Source organism: Cyclospora cayetanensis, unplaced genomic scaffold, assembly GCF_002999335.1.
Source record: "Cyclospora cayetanensis isolate NF1_C8 unplaced genomic scaffold, CcayRef3 CcayRef3_contig_4, whole genome shotgun sequence".
Lineage (NCBI taxonomy): Eukaryota > Apicomplexa > Conoidasida > Eucoccidiorida > Eimeriidae > Cyclospora > Cyclospora cayetanensis.
In genome coordinates, this window is record NW_020312369.1 from 421019 (window position 1) to 441937 (window position 20919).

Genomic DNA, 20919 nt, shown 5'->3' on the forward strand with positions numbered 1-20919 from the left:
TAATGGTAGAGTCGAAGGATGTCAAAAAAATATAAACTGTAGTTCTTTCGTGGTCTAACACTTATTAAATGACAGGAGTCATGGATTCGCTTGAAACGGGCCATACCCTGGATGTACAAGGCGCATTAAAACAGCAGCCCCCCCTATTTTTCCTTGGTACCATTTAAGAACTTTAGCAAGGTTTCGTGTGTAGCAGCTTTTGCGGTATAAACTGCAAGAAGCAGCTGCAACATCTGCTCTGAGTACTCAAACACTACGTGCAGCACCTTTGCATGCACCAAGATGCAACTATTGCATGCAACGAAGTGCAAGCGACACTCTGAGTGAGTGTCAGCCTTCCATCCAGTCCTCCGCGTTGGCTGCCACTACCTTTACAGGCTGCCCTAGTAGCTTCTTCGGCGGCTTTTCTATGCTGTCATCCCTACAAGGTAAAAACACAGAGGAGAGCGGCAGAAATTCACATGGACCAAATCTGGGATTTGAAACTTCATGGGCTACATAAATGTGCGAAGATCAAATTATGTAACCAGGAGGGTGCAAGCCGTTTGACGGGCACATTCTCATACAGCAGCAAGGGCCTCGAATACGACAAAAAGAAATCAACAATGAAGGCAGTGTCAACAGCGGAAAGCCCTAAATCTCTTACTTGTCTGAGAGGTCGCTGCCGGAACTGGCAAGGATTCCTCCCTCCTGGAATCCGTATGCTTCCTCAGTGGATTTCTGTTCCAACAATTTATCGATGCGCTGTATCTCTTCAAACGTATCGCCTTCTTGTCGTTCCGCAGCATCAATCCATTGCAAGTATTCATCTGTACCTGCCTGAAAATCTCCTGGGCTACTACGCAGGCTCTCTAGTTGTTGGGTTAAGAAACGATTCTTCTTGGTAATAGCTTCCAGCTGTTGTTTGACGCTTTCAGCCTCTTCTGGTGTGGGAAGGATTTCCTTGATGTCCTCAGGGGGATTGTTCAATACGCAAGTGGCGGAATCTCTGAATATTTTGAGTTTTCTGTTTTTCATTCGTAGCTGGGATGCCCTCTCCTCCGTTACAATGCCCTTCTTATCCCTAAAAGCCTCGAACTGGCTAGCAATAGCTTGGGGTGACTTGAGCTGTAACTTTAACAGGGATAGATACAGCTCGGAGAGAACAATACCACAATTGAGAAGATTTTCGTCGAACAAATACGTTGTTTCAGCTTGCTCCTCCTCGGTCATTCGTGATACTAACTTTCCTAACTCCAACAAGCGCTCGTCTGAACAAGACAAAACAGTGGAGGCAGGACAGCAAATAAGGGGGATCCCCCGAGGCTTGAAGCTTGTCGTACCGCGGGCATATGACACGATTTATTCATTGCATCTACACGCTGCAAACCTTGTATGGCTGGTTAAGCGATGGCGAACAACGGATCGGGAAAAGCCAATGCATGCAAACATCAATGCAGCGCCTACAACGACTGGTTGATGTGACATTGTAGTGTAGACCAAGAACAAGATCTGATGCAGAGCCCATAACAGCAATTCTAATTAAATTAGCACAGTCACATATGCAAGGGAAACCGGAGTTCAATAAAAGCAGGAAGTGCATCAAGTGAGACAACCAAAAGGTGAAGCCGTATTGAATTCCAAGCAAGAACACAAGTGAAAGCCTATGCATAACCAATGAAGACTCCAGTGCACTTGAGAGCAGTCCTTACTGAGCAATCTTCTCTCTGTATCTCCGTTATCTGATTCACTCTCTGATTCTTCGGATTGTGATTCGCCTCCCTCAAGATCTCTGTTCCTTTCCCTTTTCTCTTCTTCTTCAGACGAACTCAAACTGCTCTTCTCATGTTCATTTGCATCCAACTTTTTTTCAAGCTCGCTGTAGTAATCGTGCATGCGGACGGCCGTGACACTCTTAGTCCTGGCAATGCCCCTGCGTTGTTCCTTTTTAGCTTCCTCCTGCTGTGTCCAATCTAAAAGCTTCGACAAGTCGCCTCCAGCCAGCGCCTGAAGAGAAGCCTTGGTGTTCTGATTGTCTTCTTCTATTTTGGAGAAGGCAAGCCCTAGCCGAAGAGCAAACTCCAAGAAGGACCCAGGAATAACGTCTAGTCGCAAGTGCACGACAGCGAGACCCAGAGCCTCCGCCATGACCTTGAGGAAGTAGCTGCGTTCCTCGAAATTAATACTCTTGTTACGCACTCTGAACAATCTTGAGAGTCTCCCCACCCTTTTTGCAGCCACCAGCTGGATGGACTGGTCGACCTCGTCAAACACAACCACTGGTTCTCTAGCTCTCCTCCTCTCCGAGAGGTATGCAAAGAACCTAAAGACCCTCCCTAAAACCGGAACCCAGAAAAAGCTCTTCGTGGCCCTCACATTATCAAAGTAGGCGAGTATCAGACTCACCGCCACCTCTAGTGCGAACGACAGCACAGGTAAAATGGCAATAGCTAGCAAAACAACGTTTACCATTCCCTGGAACTCGGCCCCAAGCATCAACTGCACAAATATACACAACCATAGCCACCCACAAAAGCGTCACCATCAATTAAAACCGATATCTAATGAAAGATAGTTCTTTTTTCAAACCTTGATAATCAATTATGTGATGAACCGCGATCGAAGTGCCCACTGAATTCAACGGAGATCATCAAGCACTCAAGGAGGCCACTAGGAAGTGCTAGCACACTTACCTTTCCCTACTTATTTGTATATATCGCGACAGCTAACAGAATTGTACGCGTAGGGTAGAAATATCCGTACAGAGGCCTTAGCCCATCGAGTAGAGGGCCACAGGACCGGACGTCTGCTAGGGAAGATGTGCAATATCGCTCAGAAGGACGAAAACTGGCTATGCATGTGACGTAAGGGGAATATAGGGAGACAATCTCACGCTCATTGTGCAAGAAGCCATCGTCCACACTGCCATACTGTGATTTTCCAATCTGTCTAGCGTCAAGTAACTCCTGCGGAGAGCAACAGATCCGGGACCTCAAACACAGTAGGACCTAAAGTGAGGTCGTGATGCTAAAATAAGGTGAGGGGCCAAGCCTCCGCATTCTCTAAAGTGGGATAGGACATGGCCAGAGGGAATACAGCAATAGCGTATCATCCTTCTTGGAAATATGGGGTCAAAAGCACATACACATCAAGAGTAATTAATGGGACTGGTAGGCGGATTACCTTTTGTCAAAGGGTTGGCAGCGCAAGTGCAAAACATTGAAGGCAATAGCAATGGCCGTGGATACGGTAATTGTGGCGGCTGAAGCACTTGAATTGGATACCAAAACGACGGAGGAAACTATGAGGACGCAAAGCTTCCGGGCAAATACAACTGTTTCCCAGTACCAGTACTTTGAAACAAATCCGTTGTGTAAAAAGCCGTACTTCAGGCGGTTCTCCCTGCTGTTTAAATTCTTGCGGTTGACATAGAGTACGAGGAAGGCCCCGAGGGGAACACCAATGCTCCAGAAAACAAGGCCTGTGATCCCCAAAAGGAAGAACGTGAAGTATTCCTTGCTGGGGTGGACCGTGCATTGGACGTTCATAACTGCAGTAAGGAAGGATACGCTCCCGTGTACATCTCCAAAGTTGATGGAAGTGCACTCAAGTAGACTCAGCATTCGTCTGGTTGTCGAAGTGTAGATGAAGAACAGTACTGTGACATATATCGGCGTCATGTCCTCGAAGAACTTGTATATGCGACGCCACATGGACTCCCCAGGTAAGGGTACGTATCTGAACATCATAAAAAGCCTGTCTTCCTCTAGCTTATCCCTCAATTGCTCTGCCAAAGCCATCATGTCAAAACGAATGGTTTGCTGCAGCACCCCCAACTTCCGTTGCGTCGAGTGACGGTAGTAGTGCTTGGCTCTGTCGACGATGAGAAACATTATGAGGGTGGCGATAATGGGCAGCACGATGGGCAGGAGAGCGTAGAAGAGCATGGTAAAGAAAAAGGAATCGCTATACGACAGCTGCAAGCCTTCCCGCAAAAAGCAGTCCACTGCAACCCAATGCGTCTTTTCCGAAGATGAGATTTGCGCCAGCATGTTGGTCTGAACCTGGTAGAACCAGTTGGGCAGCTCAATGAGCTCAAAGTCGACCATCGAAATTACGGACATGCACGTAAGGAAGTTAGACGCGATTTTGATAACAATGGAATGAATAGACCGTCTGTTGAATCCTGCAGCCACGTTCATGTAGGCCATACCAATATTGAACAGCAGCAAACCGACATAATAGCCAGTGCACAGCGCGATATTGAGGCCCATTGACGGGCACTTTGTGCAGACCTCCCCAGGCTCAAAAGTACTCGTGAAACCTTCCTTGCATTCGCTGCAAAGGTAATTATCCATTGTCTCGGAGCACTCTCCATTCTCAAGACAAGCACTAACAACGGGGCACTTGATGAAGAACCAGTCGTCTGGACTCTCAAGCTGTTCATTAATCATATGCAGGAAATATCCAGCGGTAGGGAATGGCTTGATATGGTCCGCAGTGCTGACCACAGCTGTAGTCGCGTCCGCTAATACTCTTTCCTGAGCCTCCTTCGTGAGGCCTCCCAAGCAGACAGCACCAACAGGGCAGGCATGGCAGCCGCCTTCTGCGTAATAAGTCCCCGACTCACAGAAACACTGGTCCTGTTGCTGCATTCCCGGAAAGCTTGTTGAGTGACTACCACACAGGCCGTTACAATTGGAATCATAAACAGAGCTCTTATAAGAGCCCGAGGGACATGGCTCGCAGGTCTTGTTGCCATCTTCGTCATACCCGCGGAACGCAAAGCCGCGGTCGCACAAGCCTGAAAAGGAGCAACAGATCACACCACTCGGCTACCCCGTTAAGGCGCTTATTCTCGAACGTGCGTGTTTGCTGTCTGTGAGGCACTGCTGATTGCGATTTCTGGCATCCCTACGGAGGTACAGAAGCCCAGCTAATTAATCGAAAAAGACATGGGTAGGTGAAAGAGTGAAGATGCGGCTTACAATCGTTCTGGCTACTGGGTGTGTCGAAGCCGGCGGTTATACGTGTATTTTGGGGGCACGGGACAGGGGGAGCTGGCATGAAGCCAGCCACGCATGATGGTTCATCGGTACAGGCGACGCTGCCTCCTGGGCAGTATTTATAGGGGTCCCTACACGCTGTGCACTGCTTGAGTTGATCACTGAAGTAGTAACCTTCCTTGCACAGACACTGTGAGGCAGAGGTGGCTCCTACTGAGCCGGTGCCGGAATTATCGTTACAAGCGCGGCAATATGAGTTGCCTATAGTGTCATTGTAGGTATTTACTGGGCACAGTACGCAACTTTTGTACTCCTCTGTTGCACTGGAAGTGGGTCGGTAGAAACCTTTTTCGCACACGCAATCAGCCGACGAAGTGGCGCGCTCACTGGTGGTGGTCATTTGGGGGGGGCATGCCACCTGGGGCTGATCTTCCTCTGTTTCTGCACTATGTCCTCCGGGGCAGTAATAGCCCATCGGGCACGGCTGCGAAAAAAAAGACCTCAGCAGTACATCGACTTTTGACGTCGGTACAACAAGGTGATTGCATGAAAAGAAATTTGTTAGTTTACATCTGCAAAGAGACACATGGGGTGTGTAGCTACAGTGAAATCTTTGTCCCCTCCGCTATCATTGCAAAAGGAGGATCATGTCCATATGGCTCAAAGAGAGACCCAAACAAGCAGCAAAGATAATAGATCACTCTTCTGATCACGAAAGTAATGAATCCCACTTGTGATCGTAGAGGCTGGCCACTAGGGGATGCGCTTACGGTACATTGGCTAGTCTCTAGATTTTTGTACTCTCCAGGGCGGCACACACACAGCAGCATAGAGTTCGCTCCAGCGGATTCGGATTCAGCACCCCACGGGCATTCCTCAGCTGAAGTGTTCGAATGTGTGTCCTTGAATGATCCTTTTGGAACAGCGGCACAACTTAGTGCTCCTTCGCTCAATTCTACAGAAACAGGCTCGTAGCCAGGCTGGCACCTGCGAAATAAGCAGTGCAAGTAACAGCAGTACAGATCCCCTTTTAAAAGACACAAGGTTTCGACGCCTAATGGAGTTACTTTAAATGCAGACAGGCTTGTTAGCACGGCGAATATGCAGAAAGCCACCTTTCCTTCTACCCAGCTGGCATGTGTACATAAATCGAGATAGGTCCTCTCTACGTACAAGCAACTGAAAGGGTGCGTATTCTTCTCGTTACTCTCGACGGTGTCGGCGTTGAGGGGGCATGACTGCTTGAGTCCAGCGTAGGGTTTGAGAGAGGGGATTTCAGGCTCACTTCCGACACAGAAGGAGCCCAATGTACACTGGCCACAAGGAATGCCCTCATAGGCGGTCTCATAAAAGCCAGGGAGGCACAGATTGCAGTCTTTCCTTGCTTTAGGAGCATAGCTACTTGAATATGAAGACGTGGGGCAGGGCAAACATGCCTCCGCGGAGACGGTCTCCTTGTACCGTGTCCGTCCACAGGGGACGCATACTTGGCTATCTGCAATGCCAGAGTACTCTGGGTTGCTCCTTAGCCACTCTCTAAAGTCGTACTCCACGGTGGAACTGTCAGCGAGCTTCGCAGAATCTGCTGGCTCATACCCCGCTGTACAGAAGCAATCTTGAAGGGAAGTCAGAGGACTCGAAGGGTCGGGCATGGTTGTTGTGTTGTATGGGCAGGGGAAACCCGTTGCCTTGTATCCTCCAGGAGAATACCTCCCTGCTGTGGAGAGGATGCATGAGTCTAAATCCTTATCATAGACGTATCCAGCATTGCTGCAACCCGCAAACGGATGGAAAGCAAAGGCATGAAAACGGAAGCAAATAATAGTGGGATATGCTTGTTCATGCGCAAGTTGGATTCACGAGTTTGTTCATGTGTCTACGTCTCACAGCACACGAAAAGAAACTTCCGTTGATGCTGCCAGTCTGATATAGTAGCTAGGACTACTTCGGCATAATATGCCCTCGTAATACATGAGTGAAGAAGTCCTAAGATTCATAATATGCTATTCATATTGTACAAAAAGGCGGTGTACTCTCCACTGGCGGCCCCAGAGGAGATATGGGATAATGGGTCTCGGTGGCTCCGCGGAAGACTCACAACACATTTAAGGCCTCTTCACAGAGAATAGGAAGATACAATGTTAGGAAAGTACGCAACTGTGGATCAAAAGGAGGGCACCACCGCAAGAAGAACCCAACAGCAACGTACCAGGAGCACCTACGGTCCTCCGATGACTTCGCCCCCGTGACGCTCGAGGAGGAGTTCGATGGGCATTCAATGCCAACACAGCCAGTGTCTGACACAATGTCTTTCCATGTGCCTATTCGCCGAAAGTGTCAAAGCGCAACGAAGAGCGTCAGCATGCAAACGCCACGCACACCTCCAATAATTGAAGTGCAGACATCTAGATGGCCCTCTGCAGCGCTGCAACCATGTCAGCAGGGCATCTCACCTGGCGGGCAAGGGGTGCATCCCTTATCAGGTTGCGTCTCATCGAGGTAATACCCTTTAGCACAGATACACTGTTCCTCTGATGTCGAGCCTTCGGAAACAGTGGATGTAAGATTTGAACATGGCTTGCAGGAACCCCATCTTTCGGTTGGAGACTGTTTCACCAACAACAAACTGTTGTACGTGCCAACTGGGCACTTTGCACACATGCCTTGCTTCATGAAATGGCCGTTTTTGCATGCGATGTTAATAGAGAAGGTGCTGGTCACTTCATTTACTACACCCTTGCCTATTACACTGATCTCCAGAGTAGAATCGGTAAAGGGGGCGATCCGGAGAGTGAGGGTTCCCTTCGTTTCGGCCACATCCGCAATCGTGCTGACATACGCGAAGTTTGAGACATTTGGATTAAGATTAAACGACTTGAACGCTCCCACTGAGGTCCGCCCCGCCATAATGGGCTCCAGTATATCCTCATCTCCCACTGTATACCAGTCTGCATGACCGTATGTGAAAGGTTGGGCAACAGCTGTGGCATCTAATGAGAGTGTTTGCATGGCAACACTGGTGAGAGATGTCCTGTAAAGAACCATCCGTGCAAAGTCGAGCCCTGATCCCTTCTCACCGACCTCTACCACGGCGGGTAGCGAGGGAATCCCCTGACCCACAGACTGCTCCTCCATTGTACTGTAGTAGTCTGTGGTACCGTCATTCTTCGGCACCAAAAGATCAATCGATTGCCGGCCCTCCTGCAGAAGCAGAGCCACTTAGTGAAAGCGCACAGAATTGCCAGAGGGTTAGAAGCCCGAAGGCCAAAGCTCCGAATAAAGGTCACAACACCAAAAGCGTAACCCTAAAGAACAAATATCGAGGAGCACGCGTAACGCACCTGCACAACAAAGAGGAGAGTCTCGCCGTTGTAGTTGAAGGCTACCACATTTAGGGGTCTTGATAGCCTGTCGCCTGCTGTCCCTACTGATGCAAATTCGCGCACCAAAACGGTTCCTTGCTTGACAGCATCGAGCTCTATCTGCACAACTCTGTCTGCATCTCGATCCGCAATGAAGCAGTCATAAACTCCTCTTTGTTTGCTTTCCGGTTCGTCGGAAGAGTGCGATGACGTAACTGTGCCACGAGGAATACATGCCAAGCTACAAGGATATTGCAAGGGTCTCCTGAGACCGCTCCAGTTGTCTCGTGACTCCACAAGCCCAAGAGAGGGATTAAGCCAGACGAACATCCCCAAGCCTTTGTCTAGAAATACAACAGAAGGATTGGATTGCTTTTCTTCATCCTCGTACACTGTGACTAGGCAGCAAGGGGACTGCAGTGAGACAGAGGAAGTTGCTAAAGGACTGACGCTGGCCAGTTTTCTCGGGTCGCTGGCGTCAAACTTATTGATAGCTGGTCGCTTCCCACCCTCTGCTGCATACAGAATGCATCTGTCAAACGTGATGTCCATCGTGAGGGCCCTCCACCCGCTCCTCTTTATAGTTGCAACATGCACGGGGGCAACGTCTTCGTAGGTCCACGAGTAGATTACAACCCCGTCCTCAAATACAGCGAACGAAATGGTTTTCGTGAACTCTCCTGCCGTATAAAAATCCTCTGCCCCTGAAATAAACCCCGTCGTGTCACTTTGAAGCCAATGGAGTCCCAAGGGGCTGAAAGGTTCAAGTATAACCTCATGGGTGCTAAGAGGGACACCTTGAGGGGTGCCCTCACCAGAAACCTGCCAGGTTTCGAACAACCCGAACTCCTCGACAATAGCAAAGCCTGCAAATACCGTCTCCTTTCTATTGTTGATACAAAGATGCAAAGGTGTCCCGGTCGTTAGTTTCCCAACGGCGGTTGGCCTCAGAAGCAAGCCACTATTCACAACACAAAGGCACACATATATGCAAACACATGCAGGCACTGGCCATACTCATCGCGCCTACACGCACAAACCTCCCAGCAGGATGCACAGGGAAATACCAGTTATCAGGAGTAAACATGAGACATAATCGCTACATCTCCACTACATAAGCACGACGGTTTATGGTGGAAAGACGGTACGCATTGCTGGGAGGGAACGCACCTCCCCCGGACGACCTCAGAGTTCTTTGATGACGTGAATGAAGAGACTTGTGAAGACTGTGCGAGCTCCACGCCTTCACAGCGTGAAGCTGAAGCTTCTCTGAGGGTAAAGAAAACTGAATCGTAGTTCAATTGAGAGCCGGCGTAGCGAACATACAGAGAAAACAAGGTGGTGTTGGCGCCAGAGGAAGAAGGTGCGTAGGTAGCCACGTGTCTCGTCGAAGCATCAAAACCTGACAACACCAAACAGGGAAGGGATGGAAGGGATTCCCCTTAGCTGTGAACCCGCTAGCCTAGCATTGCCAATGCCAACGCCAAACCGTAAAGTCCACGAATTATACATATTCAAAGCCTGTAACCCCTTCCCAAAACACTAAGCACTGAGCGCTAGAGCCATATAAGAAGCAACAGGCACTGTTGGGTTTAGGCGTGCAGACTTGTGTGTGTACTGTTGTCGGCACCTGTGGTGTTAAATTTGCCAATTCGTCCAACGGCATGCCCGTCTGTTTCTTCTCCTGTCCAGCAGATGACGTATTCGTCAATACTAGAGACAGTGATCGGCTCAGTGCTTGCAAGGTCGTAGGGTCCTTTCGTTTCAATACTCTTAAAAGTGACAGTGGCTTCCATATTAAAGGCTTGCTCGAGCCATGCGGCGGCTAGTTGGTATGAGGTGCTAATTTGCCCTCCGAAACCCCGAGCAACGCTCAAAGTTCTTCCCAGAGAACGCAAGAAGCAAGAGCTGCTCCCTGTATCTCGTGCGATGTCAACCCTATCCCCCTTCCTAAGCTGCAAGCCAGACACCTCCAACGAGAACGGTTTCGAGGCCGTATAACTTAGTGGAGCAAGCCCTTCTGAAGGTATTGGCCCTGAGCAGCATATTAGAATGCGCTTTGACAGTAGGTAAGCACACATCCCAACATATTCGAGCCCTGATTTTCAAGCATGTAAATGGCAAACTGGAGAAAACAGAATAGGGTTTGGGGTTCAGCGCACCGCCAATCCGCAGAAGTCCTCCGTGCACGTTATAGTCCGAAACATCGGTACACGAGCCGTTCGGGTGTATTGTATATGCGCCAGCGAATTCAAAGTCGCAAATGCAGGCTAAAAGGCTACCAGTCTGACCAAACGAAAGCTTAAAACCAGACCAGACAAGCTTTTGGCTGTCCCCATCCTCGAACAGAGATTCCGGTATTTCTACGAATGCCCCGCGAGGATCAGCGGGCAGTTCCACTCCGAGGGAAAGGGTCAAATCAGAAGAACCACAAAGAGACATTTCTGTCGCTCCCTCGAAAAACCTCAGGGACTTATAGGGAGAAGCTCCTGACGAGTAATACTCCACAGAGAAAGTCGACTCCGGCTGTATATACTGCTGGGTAACTCCTGAACGACATTTGCAGCAAAATTCAAAGGCAGTATACCCTTTTAACGTAATCGCCCTAACACCCCTCACAGAGCTGCAGCGTTTAGTTCATAGAAGTCTCCCAGTATTCTATACAAGTGCGGAAATACGCCCATCCACCCCCAGCAGCCCCAAAGCGTCGTATGAGTTTTTGACGTACCCAACGGTTCACAGGTATCGAAGCGCATTGTAGGGTCTGTTGTAAAGCACCATATATACGACTCTCCTTCGGGGTTCCTGCAGTAGTTGTGCGCCTCCGATTGCAGCAGCTCATGCTTATGAGGAACTTGAGAGGCCCAAGACTGGCAGGTCTTCCCCAACCGAGTGCGCGTCTGGCAGCCGTAATAGAGCCCATTTACCATTCGCTCGTCGCATGCTGAGCAGATTCCCACAGAGCATGACAGTGCAACAGCTGCCATCTCACGAGCCAAGTGAGTAACAAATAAGAGGCTTCCAGGCAGCCAATACGGTGGAGGACGCCACATACTGCAGATGCAAGGGCCAGCCCTGAGCAACAACTCGAAAGGCAAGATTATGGTACTACTGGCGACATACAGCAGTACGTTTTTGCAAGGTCCCGGATTTTTTCCTCCCCGCCCTGGAGGACAGTACCCTTTCCGCCTGTGGACTGCCCGTAGCACACAGCCAAATTTCCACAGTTGTCCACGCAGGTACGTGCCTCCTGATCAGCAGAAAAAAGAGACTTCCGGTCGTAGCATTGCCAGTTTTGTCCGTCCCAGCGTGCTGCCTTCTGATTACCCTCACACATTGAGTCCAATTCTTTTTGTGATTGAGAATTGTCTGAGGAGGGCATAAATACAGAAACATCAAGGACACGATATAGAGCAAGCTAAAGAGATGGTCCTGTCATGATTCCCCTCTGAAGCTTCTAAAGGTCATGCCACATGGCGAAACGGCTGCACAGGGGAGGAAACACGAAACCGCCGGTATTGATTGCCAATGTCACAAACTTTGACGGTTGTGAGCGACACTAGGAGAGCTACATATGACTTGCTAATAAATGCACTCAGTGTCTCTTTTGTCATCTTTCTTTTTGCCTAACTATTTATCTACCTCTACGTGTGCCCGCTTACGGCAGAATTCGGCTAAAACTTTTGTGCTGTCAAAGTCAAGAATTCGTGTCTGGGCAAATGCGGGATCGTTGACAAGGTTGTCCTGCACCTCCGTCGTGAGGGCGCCATGACACATCAGTGGCTTCCCACAGGAATCTATACAGACTTTCGCCTTGGAATAAATATCAATTTCGTCGTTCAGGAAGCAGTACATCTGCAAGACGCTACTGCTCGATCGGGCAGCAGTGTACTTCATGCCTTCGCTCTTGCTCTTGAATTCGCACAGCTCATTCAGGTACATCTGAGCAGCGCTTGTCGTATACGAGTCTATAGATGCTCCATCGTCGGCTGCATAACGCAAAATAGGCCACCCGGTTACTCACGCACAAAAGTGTTAGACCAGCGACTAGAAGCAACACAGCCACTCATTCAAAAGTCGTACACCTACATTAAAATTGTTTTCGAAACTACGGTAGAACAAGTGAAGACACTTTTACTGTGGCAAAAACACATTTACAGACCTTTTGCTTATTGCCCCTCCTCCCTTCCCCCAACTCTTCCCCGTTCGTAATCCCTGCCGTTTTCCCGTTGTCTATTTCTGCAATGCCCTCTCCTTGATCCCTTGTTCCGTTCTCCCCTTGCTTTTGTGTTCTGTGATTTAGTGCAGCAACATTCCCAATATAGGAATCCTTGTAGAGCCACAGTTATTGGCGATCATCTGCCATGTACCTACTGCATCATACCCTACAACGGCTGTGAAAGTGCCTGCTGCCGGGGTAACTGCTTTCTCAGCTGAGCTTACCGACGGCTTGTTGCACGAAGGCCACCTCTGCTCCTTCCAGCGAACCCTCTTTCTTGTCCTCGCCCTTTAAATAGGCAGAGAGCGCTTGGGTCTCTCTTGTTTGAATGTGCACTGAATATGTGGGCGTGGTGACAGAAGCAGTTCTATCTCTCAGTAATTTCAGCATCGCGTCACTAGCATCAGGGGAAGCTGGGCCGTCGTTCCCTACACGAGAGCTTCCAAGGCCTCCTTCCCACGTCTTCTCCAGCTTCTTGCCGGGAGGATCACAGGAGGAGTGCTGCAACGGAAGAGCCTTGGAAGGGCCCTTCTTAGAGCAAGCGGTCAGTCCCACATTTATCGCAGGCTTTTGATGAGTCTCGCAGTAATTTCTTAGCCAGCGGGAGGAGGCACCGTGCAATAAGAGAAGAGTGTCTGAAAAGGATCAGAAGGAGAAGGGGCAAGTTACGCCTCATCAGCTTCATACATAGGAATGGCACACTCAAATAGAAGCAAATAAAGAGATGAGATAAAAGGGAAATACATGAGGGCCATCGGTGCGCTGCAGGACTTTGTCGCTGTAGTTGCAGAGTTGCTTTTGCATGATGACGCACCCGGTGGATCGTGGAAGTGGCTAGGTGATCCGAAAATGTCCGGTGCACTGTCTCCTACGTTTGCATCCAGCTGAGGCACAAGCAGGACAAAAGGCGGAGCGCAACAGCTCCAGATATGCTTTTGTTGCTTGCAATTGTGCTCATGGTGCGGACTTAATATTCATCCTTAGACAAACGATAGTTGGTCAGGCTCACTGTGACCAGTAGGACTGCGCCAGCAGCGGCTGCAGCCCTCAGACAATGCCACATGGTGGACTTTTGTGCGTCTGGTGTATGGACACCCCGAGAGGTCGCACGTTTCTGTGTAGCTGCTGCTTCTCGATGATGACGGAGCCCCTCATGTTGTGATGCTTTTTGCCCTGGCCTATCTTTCCAGGCAACAGGCTTGCATAGCGAAATTAAGAGACTTGACGGTGACCATTCGAAGGAACTTCGGCTCAGACTGAGGGCTTCCAACACCTGAAGAGGAGACCTTCGATATTCCGTAGAGACTGTATATCAGAATGACGGAGGCCGCGATCTAGCCACTTGTTTACACAGTTTGCAGCATCAAAAGCAGTTAAGAAGTATTTCATCTCCAAGAAGCAGCGCAAATGGCCTAAACCGGCTGAAGTAGTAGCGTCAGCTATAGAGCCTGTTTCTGCGCCAGTGGTCCTGCAGGTAGACTTCCACAAAATCGAGACTGCCTCTATCTCCTTTTGCTCACACCAAGCTCCGTGTTTCCCTTGAATATCGTTATGAAATGTTAGGCATGCAAACGAGGTACAAGGCAAACAGAGGACATGAACCCTCCCGGCGGTAGCCTTGTCTCACGCCGAGTCTCTCTGGCAGCTTTTAGATCACTTTGCTTCGCGTATTAGCTGCTTCTTTCCACACTCGTCCATCCTTTCTTAAAGTCCTTGTCTATTTGTAAATTCAGAAGGAAATTCATGATTCGGGCATTATGCACAAACTCCTTTTCCACGACTCCGCACCCCAGTGCCGCGGCTCGCAAGCCTGTGAGTGACGCATAGGTTGCTGCAATGCTCAAATTTAAGCCTGAAGCCCTGAAACCCAAGCCCTCCATCATAATGCCTATCCTTTAGCTACCAGCCGCAGACGATGAAATGTACGGCGGCGGAATAAAGGGGAACAAACACAGCAACTTCATGACTCACAGCTGCAAAACCGAGAGCAGGCCATAAGACTCTTTGATGCAAAACCAAAAATGTGCTCAACAAATGCACATGTGCTAATTCTAAACCTATTCAGTGCGTGTATCAAACGTTATTTCTTGGCATCAAGTCGCAGACACGCCAGAGGCCAGATGAAGCAAGGGAGTTAAGTATTCGTGCAATTTGGGGAGGCATGAAATATTAAGCTGTCTAATTTATAGAGACTCTAATACCCTGCTACTGTGGGCTAGTGACACTTTAAAAAGCCTTGTGTAGGCCTTGGTAACCTCAGACTCTATATATCTACATCCTCGATCGTACGGCGCAGTATTCTCGGGACTAAAGAAAAATCGACTGTAAAACTGGGACTTCTGCAAGCAGGCGCACGCTGCTGCACTGGTAACGCCGTGTTAGCCATCCTCACACTAGTGTACCGACAGCACGCAAGAGCTGCTGCAGCATTGCAGCAGCCCGAGCTGCGGCAGTTGCAGCAGCAGCACAGCTACAATGCTCTTCTGCAGCACCAGGGAGAAATTTAGGGGCTTGCGCAGTGGCAACTTCTCTAGCAGACGTAGATAGAATTTCAGGTGCTTCGGTTGGGTCTGCAGCGTCCCTCTTCTGTGGCTGCCGTATCATGAAGAAAAAAACATATTTATAGTTTCTGCCTTCGAAACCAAAGGTAAACAGCCCCAAGGACAACCAAAGAAAGGGAGGTAGATGCAGCTAGACTGCTCCAGAATACGCCCTCTTTGTCTTCTAATCCGTTTCTAATGTTCATACCAAAGAGCCCTGCGACAGCTGCAACAAACCCAAAAAAAACCGACAGAATGTCCAACGCGATCTCTGTCTTTAGGAACGCATTGCGCGTCGAGGCTAGATGCAATTCCATCAGCTGCAGTGCGTCGTCAAGAGCGTCTTCCGTCCGAACAATCACCTGCGGACAAGAGCACTGCACTTCCTGCCAAGGGCTCTCTGGCACAAGGCTCAACTGCACATTTGCACCTGGTTATTGTGGGTGCCTTCTACTGAAGCGGGTGTCTTCGGCGCGGTGCACCCCCCCACACGTACGAGGCACACAACAAGCAGAAGGGCCACAACGGAGGTCTCGCGCAAGGCTGGGCCTCACAGGAAAGCGTGGGGAAGGCGAGGCAACCGCACAGGATGCGCGCGAGCGTGCTAGGGGGGTACCGTCACACAGCCACCAGAAGATACAGAGCGAGCAGAGGGTGAATGGGAATGCTGGGTCGGCAGAGCAGTTCGCGAAAATCGTGGGGAAAAGCAAACACTCCGCACGCTGCTGGGCACAGGCAAACGCGGCGACAACAGCGTGTCTGCAGGTAAGTCTCACTTGATAGATCGCTTCTACTTCCTGTTCATAGCACTCCAATAAAATTTCCGCGTCTTCTGCATTCGCGGTCTTGGGAGGCGCATCCCATAGCTCGTCGCAGCCCCAGAACCTGCTGAGTTCGAGTCTTGAGAGGTCTTCTTCCTCATTAAGGAGTTCCCTGATAGCTCGCTGAACCCCACAGGCCCTCTCCTTCGTGCTGCACAGCCGGCGTTTCAGCTCGGAGACTTGCCGAAGGCGGCGAGTGCTGCTTGGTTGCTCGTGGAAATAGTGCAACACGCAGTCCGCCGCGTCCTTGAGTGGAGTCAGATCCGCAATCAGGGAGTCGCACGCCTAGGCAAGCAAGCAAGCAGGGAACAGGCCAATCGGGAGGCACGACTAGGGACAGGGTGGACAGCGGAGAGCGATAGATACAGCAGATAAGAGAATATATGCGAGAGCAGCCTGCAACATCGCAAAAAGCTGCTTGAGAGGAGCGGGAGAGAGGATTCATCTCGGGTGGCTGGCGTGCAGAGCACCCCAGAGAAGGAGGTTCTACACGCTTAAAACACTACAAAAGGCAACCACGCAGCTGCAAGGAAGAGGCCACGAACACCGCAGCAGGAGGCGTTTCTCAGATACAGCCGTAGAAAGGCCTTCGCACTGGCGAAAAGACAGGCGTCCATGCAGTCGGAGCATAGGAGCATGCGGTCTGGTGTACGAGGGAGATTTGAAAACAGAGCCGCGGCCGAGAAAGGCATCGAAAGGAATCAAGACAAAAGCGCAAATTAAGAGAAAAACAATTCCGATAATGCCAGACAAAGCGGCGGGTACCACAAAAGCATCCAACATGTGCTCGCAAGGCGCAAAAAGGCGGGCAGAGAAGGCGTCCGAAAGGAAAATTGCAAGCGTAGACACAGGAGGGGACCCCGAGACGCACAAAGATGCCTACATGCGAAGAGGGTCGCACAGTGTAGGGGTTGCAGAAGGGCCGGCTGCATGCGCGAATGCGTGTTAGAGCACAGGCGGTAGAGCAGTGCAGAGAAAGACAGGCATACCGTACACTCTGGACTATCGGCATGGACCCTAGCGGGAAAAGCAATAAAAGCATACAGAACGTGGCAGTATATGTAAGCGCCTTACATGAACAAGAAGAGCCTCAAGCGCAGCGAATTCTGCAGGACCTGATCTCTTAAGTTCGCTCAAGTGCACCAATTTAGAGACCAACATGTCGTACTGCTGATCTCCCGCTTCTTCGGCGGCACTAGAGCCATCCTACACAGACCAACAGAGATAGGGAGACGTATATATATATATATACATATATATATATACATATACATATACATATATATATCCATATTCTTACAGCTATGCAGACTTGGACACATGGACAACGATACACACAAACTCAAGCACAGCTGTACCGAGATGTACGGACATGCTGAGAGGGGGATTGACCTACAAATATGTATAGTCAGACATGCATACATACATTTAGAGAGCCAAACGGGCACACAGAGGTAAATAAGATCTGAAAATACGTATACACAGACATATGGCACGGGTAAATCTGTCTGTAGACATACAGAATTACAGAAATAAATGTACAGCCACACAGCCAGATATCTACAGGCAGCCAGATGTATGAACGTACATCCAGCCAGCGCTAAACAGGCATACACAGAGAGGCAGAGGAAATACCCATATAGATTTTCAGATGCCCGTATACAAACCCACAGAAATGCTGACAGACACACACAGATGCACAGACGCACACATATGCAGATATGCACACACATGCACATATACACACACACACACAGATATGGAAATTCTTACATAGCAATGCAAAAAGGCGCACATCCTAATGTGTGTCAGTCCTAAACTACACGACAGCAGCGTGGCCCTCCCCCCTGGAAGCTGGCCACAGACAAAGCCTGGTAGCAGTACCACGAGTGCTGGTTGTGTATGTATATGTATGTATGCATGTATGTTGTGCGAATGCCAGCATTTTTTCCAGTGCAGGTTCGAGACGAATTTTTACAGGCTGTTGATCCGAAGAGCTTACATCGTCCCCCGTGGCTGCTTCTGACAGTTGGAAGCTGCGTGCGGTTCTAGACACCCTAGAGTTGGTGATGAGCGCGTTGCTTGGTCCCCCTACAGCGGAAGCCCCCACGCGTGGGAAGGGTTTGTTCGGTGGGAGTAGGAGAATGCGTTGGTAGAGGATGATGCAGCGGATGGTCGGCATGTTGACGAGTATGCAATTCCTTCGAACTTCGATGCTAGGACGGCCATCCCCCGAGGAGGAGACCACCTGCCGAAGGTCTCTGAGCTTGAGCGCCCCCACGCGTGTGTCTAGCAGCTCTCCCTTCTTGTTGTGCAGGTGCACCATTCTGAGCAGCTCGGGTGTCTGTACATCGCGGCGGTGGCAGGAACCGCCGGAAATCTCCACCACGCCGAACTTGCGGGGCCTTTGCGGGATCGAGCCGAGGACAGAAAGAGAAGGCAGCCGCCCTTCCCGTCTGTCTTGACTTCCCTCCCCGAACACTCTCGAAGGCAACGAGCTGCTGTTTACACGGGAGGGGAGGCCTCCGAATGAGTTCTGGAGTACCCAGCCGCTGCGCTCTGGAAATCGCAGACGCGCGAACTCGCTATCTGCCCCCGCCTCCCTGCCGAAGATCCACTTACGGCATGCCAGGAGTCTCTCGCGAACGCTGCCTCTGGAGGAGACTGAGGATTCGTTTGTGCAGGCAGCAAGGGGCTGCCGCGTGTCTGGCGTTTCACTGCCCGAGCCTCCTAGCAAGGGCTGCTCTAGAGAGGACGTGGTGTGGCTGCTACCCACGCCAACGGCGAGCGGGAAGGAATACGCGCGATCTTCCTCCACAGCCGCTTGATGCTGCGGCTCCTGGGGGTACACTCTCGAGCTGCCTGCTCGCGGCAGCCCTCCGTGCGATGACACCCCATCCGGGGGCAGCATGCATAGCAGGACAGACACAGAGTCTGCCTCCGCCGAGCCTTCTTTTCTGTACAGCGCATCTGCACAGGGTGCTGCTGGAGCTGACTGGAGTGCAGTGTCTGCTGTCGGGATAGTCGAGGAACTTTTTGCGGTCCATGCACTCCTCCGTGCCAAGACGCCCCCCTTGTCGGAATGACTGCGATGCAGAGCTGTGGGAGACCTCTGGATATCCGTATGAGTCTCACTTGCGGAGGCTCTTGCAAGGCTACATCTGCTGGTGCTCTCCAGCTGCTGGTAGTGCTGCTGCTGCTGCTGTTGTTGCTCTTGCTGCTGCACGTACCGCTGCAGCGGAGAACGTGCAATGCTCAAGTGATCCTCCATGATTGCAAAACCTGTACTATCGATCTTCAACACGAGATCCTGGAAAAGCGCGAGGGACTGCGTGAAGCATGACCGCAATGAGCCGCAAGCAAAACTGCCCCCCTGCGCATCATAGGGTTGCTGGTGTTGCTTGCTATTGTCTTGGCCTACAAGGTTGCCGTTGAAGTTGTTGGGAATGCTGTTACCGCTTCAAGTGCCGCCAATTAGCCAGCTAGTCGCGCTTCCAAGTCCACCTGCTGTATCTTGTTACAGTCAAAAATTTCCCTAAAGGACCTGTTGACTTGCAGTTGCATGCGTCGGTGTAGGTGATTCTTACTGCAGCCGCTGATGCTGGAATAAGCCTTCTGGAATGACGCGGAGAAAAGGACTCCGCTCTGTGGGAGGCATCTAATCCCGCAGAATACCAGCGTGTGTGTGTGCATACAGCGCCAAACGAGACAGGAGGGGTCGCTCGGTGGTAGCGCCAGTTAATGTGCGTTTTGCCGGGCGCAGAGGGCCTCAGAGCAGCTCCAAATGGACAAAAACAAAAGGACAAGTTATTGTGCGCGAATAGCCGGTTCCTCTAAGCCGCACGTTGAGGTTTCTGGGTAAGTCGCACCGCTGGTGTGGCAGGAGGTGCTCTTGCAAGCGTTTCTGCTGCTGCTGCGGAAGAGAGAAAAGCCAGCGGGTGTCAAGCGAAGTTTCAAGAAAGAAAGCGCAACAAGCACTCTGATGAAGTAGTGTAATAGCTGCAAAACTGTAGGGGCCCCGGACTCTGCATTGAGGGGCCCCCCACCAGAGCAGAGCGGCCTTAGCGCGCGTAAGCGTGGTGCTGTGCCGGATGTACAATGACCCACCCACAAGAGGAAACTGCTAGGAACATCTGCTCCTTTAAAATGGACCTCTTTTCCTTTAATTGTGATCGGAACAAGTGTACAGAGTGGCGAGGAGCAAGTGAACCTGGAGGCTAGATTATCGCCATTTGCGTGTATTGAAGCAGAGCTCGCACAACCGAAGGAATGACCAACAGACGCCGGGGGAGCTACAGAGCAGAGTCTTCTGTGCGCTTCAGCTGCTGCTTCAGATCTGCGTTACCGACTAATTGTATTCTGCTGCATTTTTCCTCCTGTCTTTGTGATAGCGCCCCCTCTTTGCCTTCTTCCTAAGTATGTTCGCGCCCTGTTCCCCCTTCTGGGAGTCGTCGATACAAGGGCTCGCTAGTTGGCGGTGCCTGCGAAGCGAATGCAAGTTTCATCCCCCGTATTCTTGATCTTCAGTGTTTTCTAATTTTGCGGCACTTCAGTTTCGGTATTCATGGCCACGAAGCTACTCACAGTGCCTCTGTTTGTCGTGCTGATAACCCCCCCAGAGCACCGTGGAGTTGGAGTTTCCGGATAGAAAATGGTCATTTTATCTTCTCCCGCGGGGGCTTCAGGCATAAGACCCTCAAAGGGGACCTATGCCACAGTGCTCTCGAGGCACTCCGACATAGCCGGCGTCTCGTGCCTTATGCAGGCTCTGGACCGATGCAAAGTGGCATTCCCTTTATTAGTGCTAGTGACGCCGGACTGTAGACACATAGTGCGAGCTCTTATTGCTCAGAGCGTTGGGCGATCCTCAGGAAGCGGCGCTTCAGGCTACCCTCATGCGACCCCTACGAATACTACCACCCCAGCGGCAGTGGGAGGACTGCCGCACATCGCGAGCACGTCTCTGCACTCCCTTGTGGTGAATTTCGTCGA

At 50.6% G+C, this 20919-nt stretch overlaps 2 protein-coding genes across 2 annotated transcripts; both read right to left on the bottom strand.

Moving 5' to 3' along the window:
* Positions 1–330: 330 nt before the first annotated feature.
* LOC34621266 lies at positions 331–11400 on the bottom strand. Its single transcript, XM_026334321.1, has 14 exons — positions 11076–11400; positions 10510–10896; positions 9978–10382; positions 9518–9749; positions 8327–9308; positions 7439–8186; positions 7195–7306; positions 5717–6755; positions 4968–5469; positions 3163–4783; positions 2873–2945; positions 1675–2478; positions 647–1245; positions 331–421 (listed from the first exon to the last, which is right to left on the bottom strand). Exons 1-14 carry the CDS (start codon positions 11398–11400, stop codon positions 331–333), a joined length of 7920 nt encoding a protein of 2639 aa, XP_026190106.1.
* Positions 11401–15186: 3786 nt separating this feature from the next.
* On the bottom strand, positions 15187–20432 carry LOC113146565. The gene is given in 8 exon segments (XM_026334324.1): positions 15187–15468; positions 15883–16257; positions 17002–17133; positions 17906–18018; positions 18550–19026; positions 19174–19222; positions 19449–19705; positions 20354–20432. Coding segments are annotated over 8 exon segments (1764 nt in total).
* Positions 20433–20919: the final 487 nt, after the last annotated feature.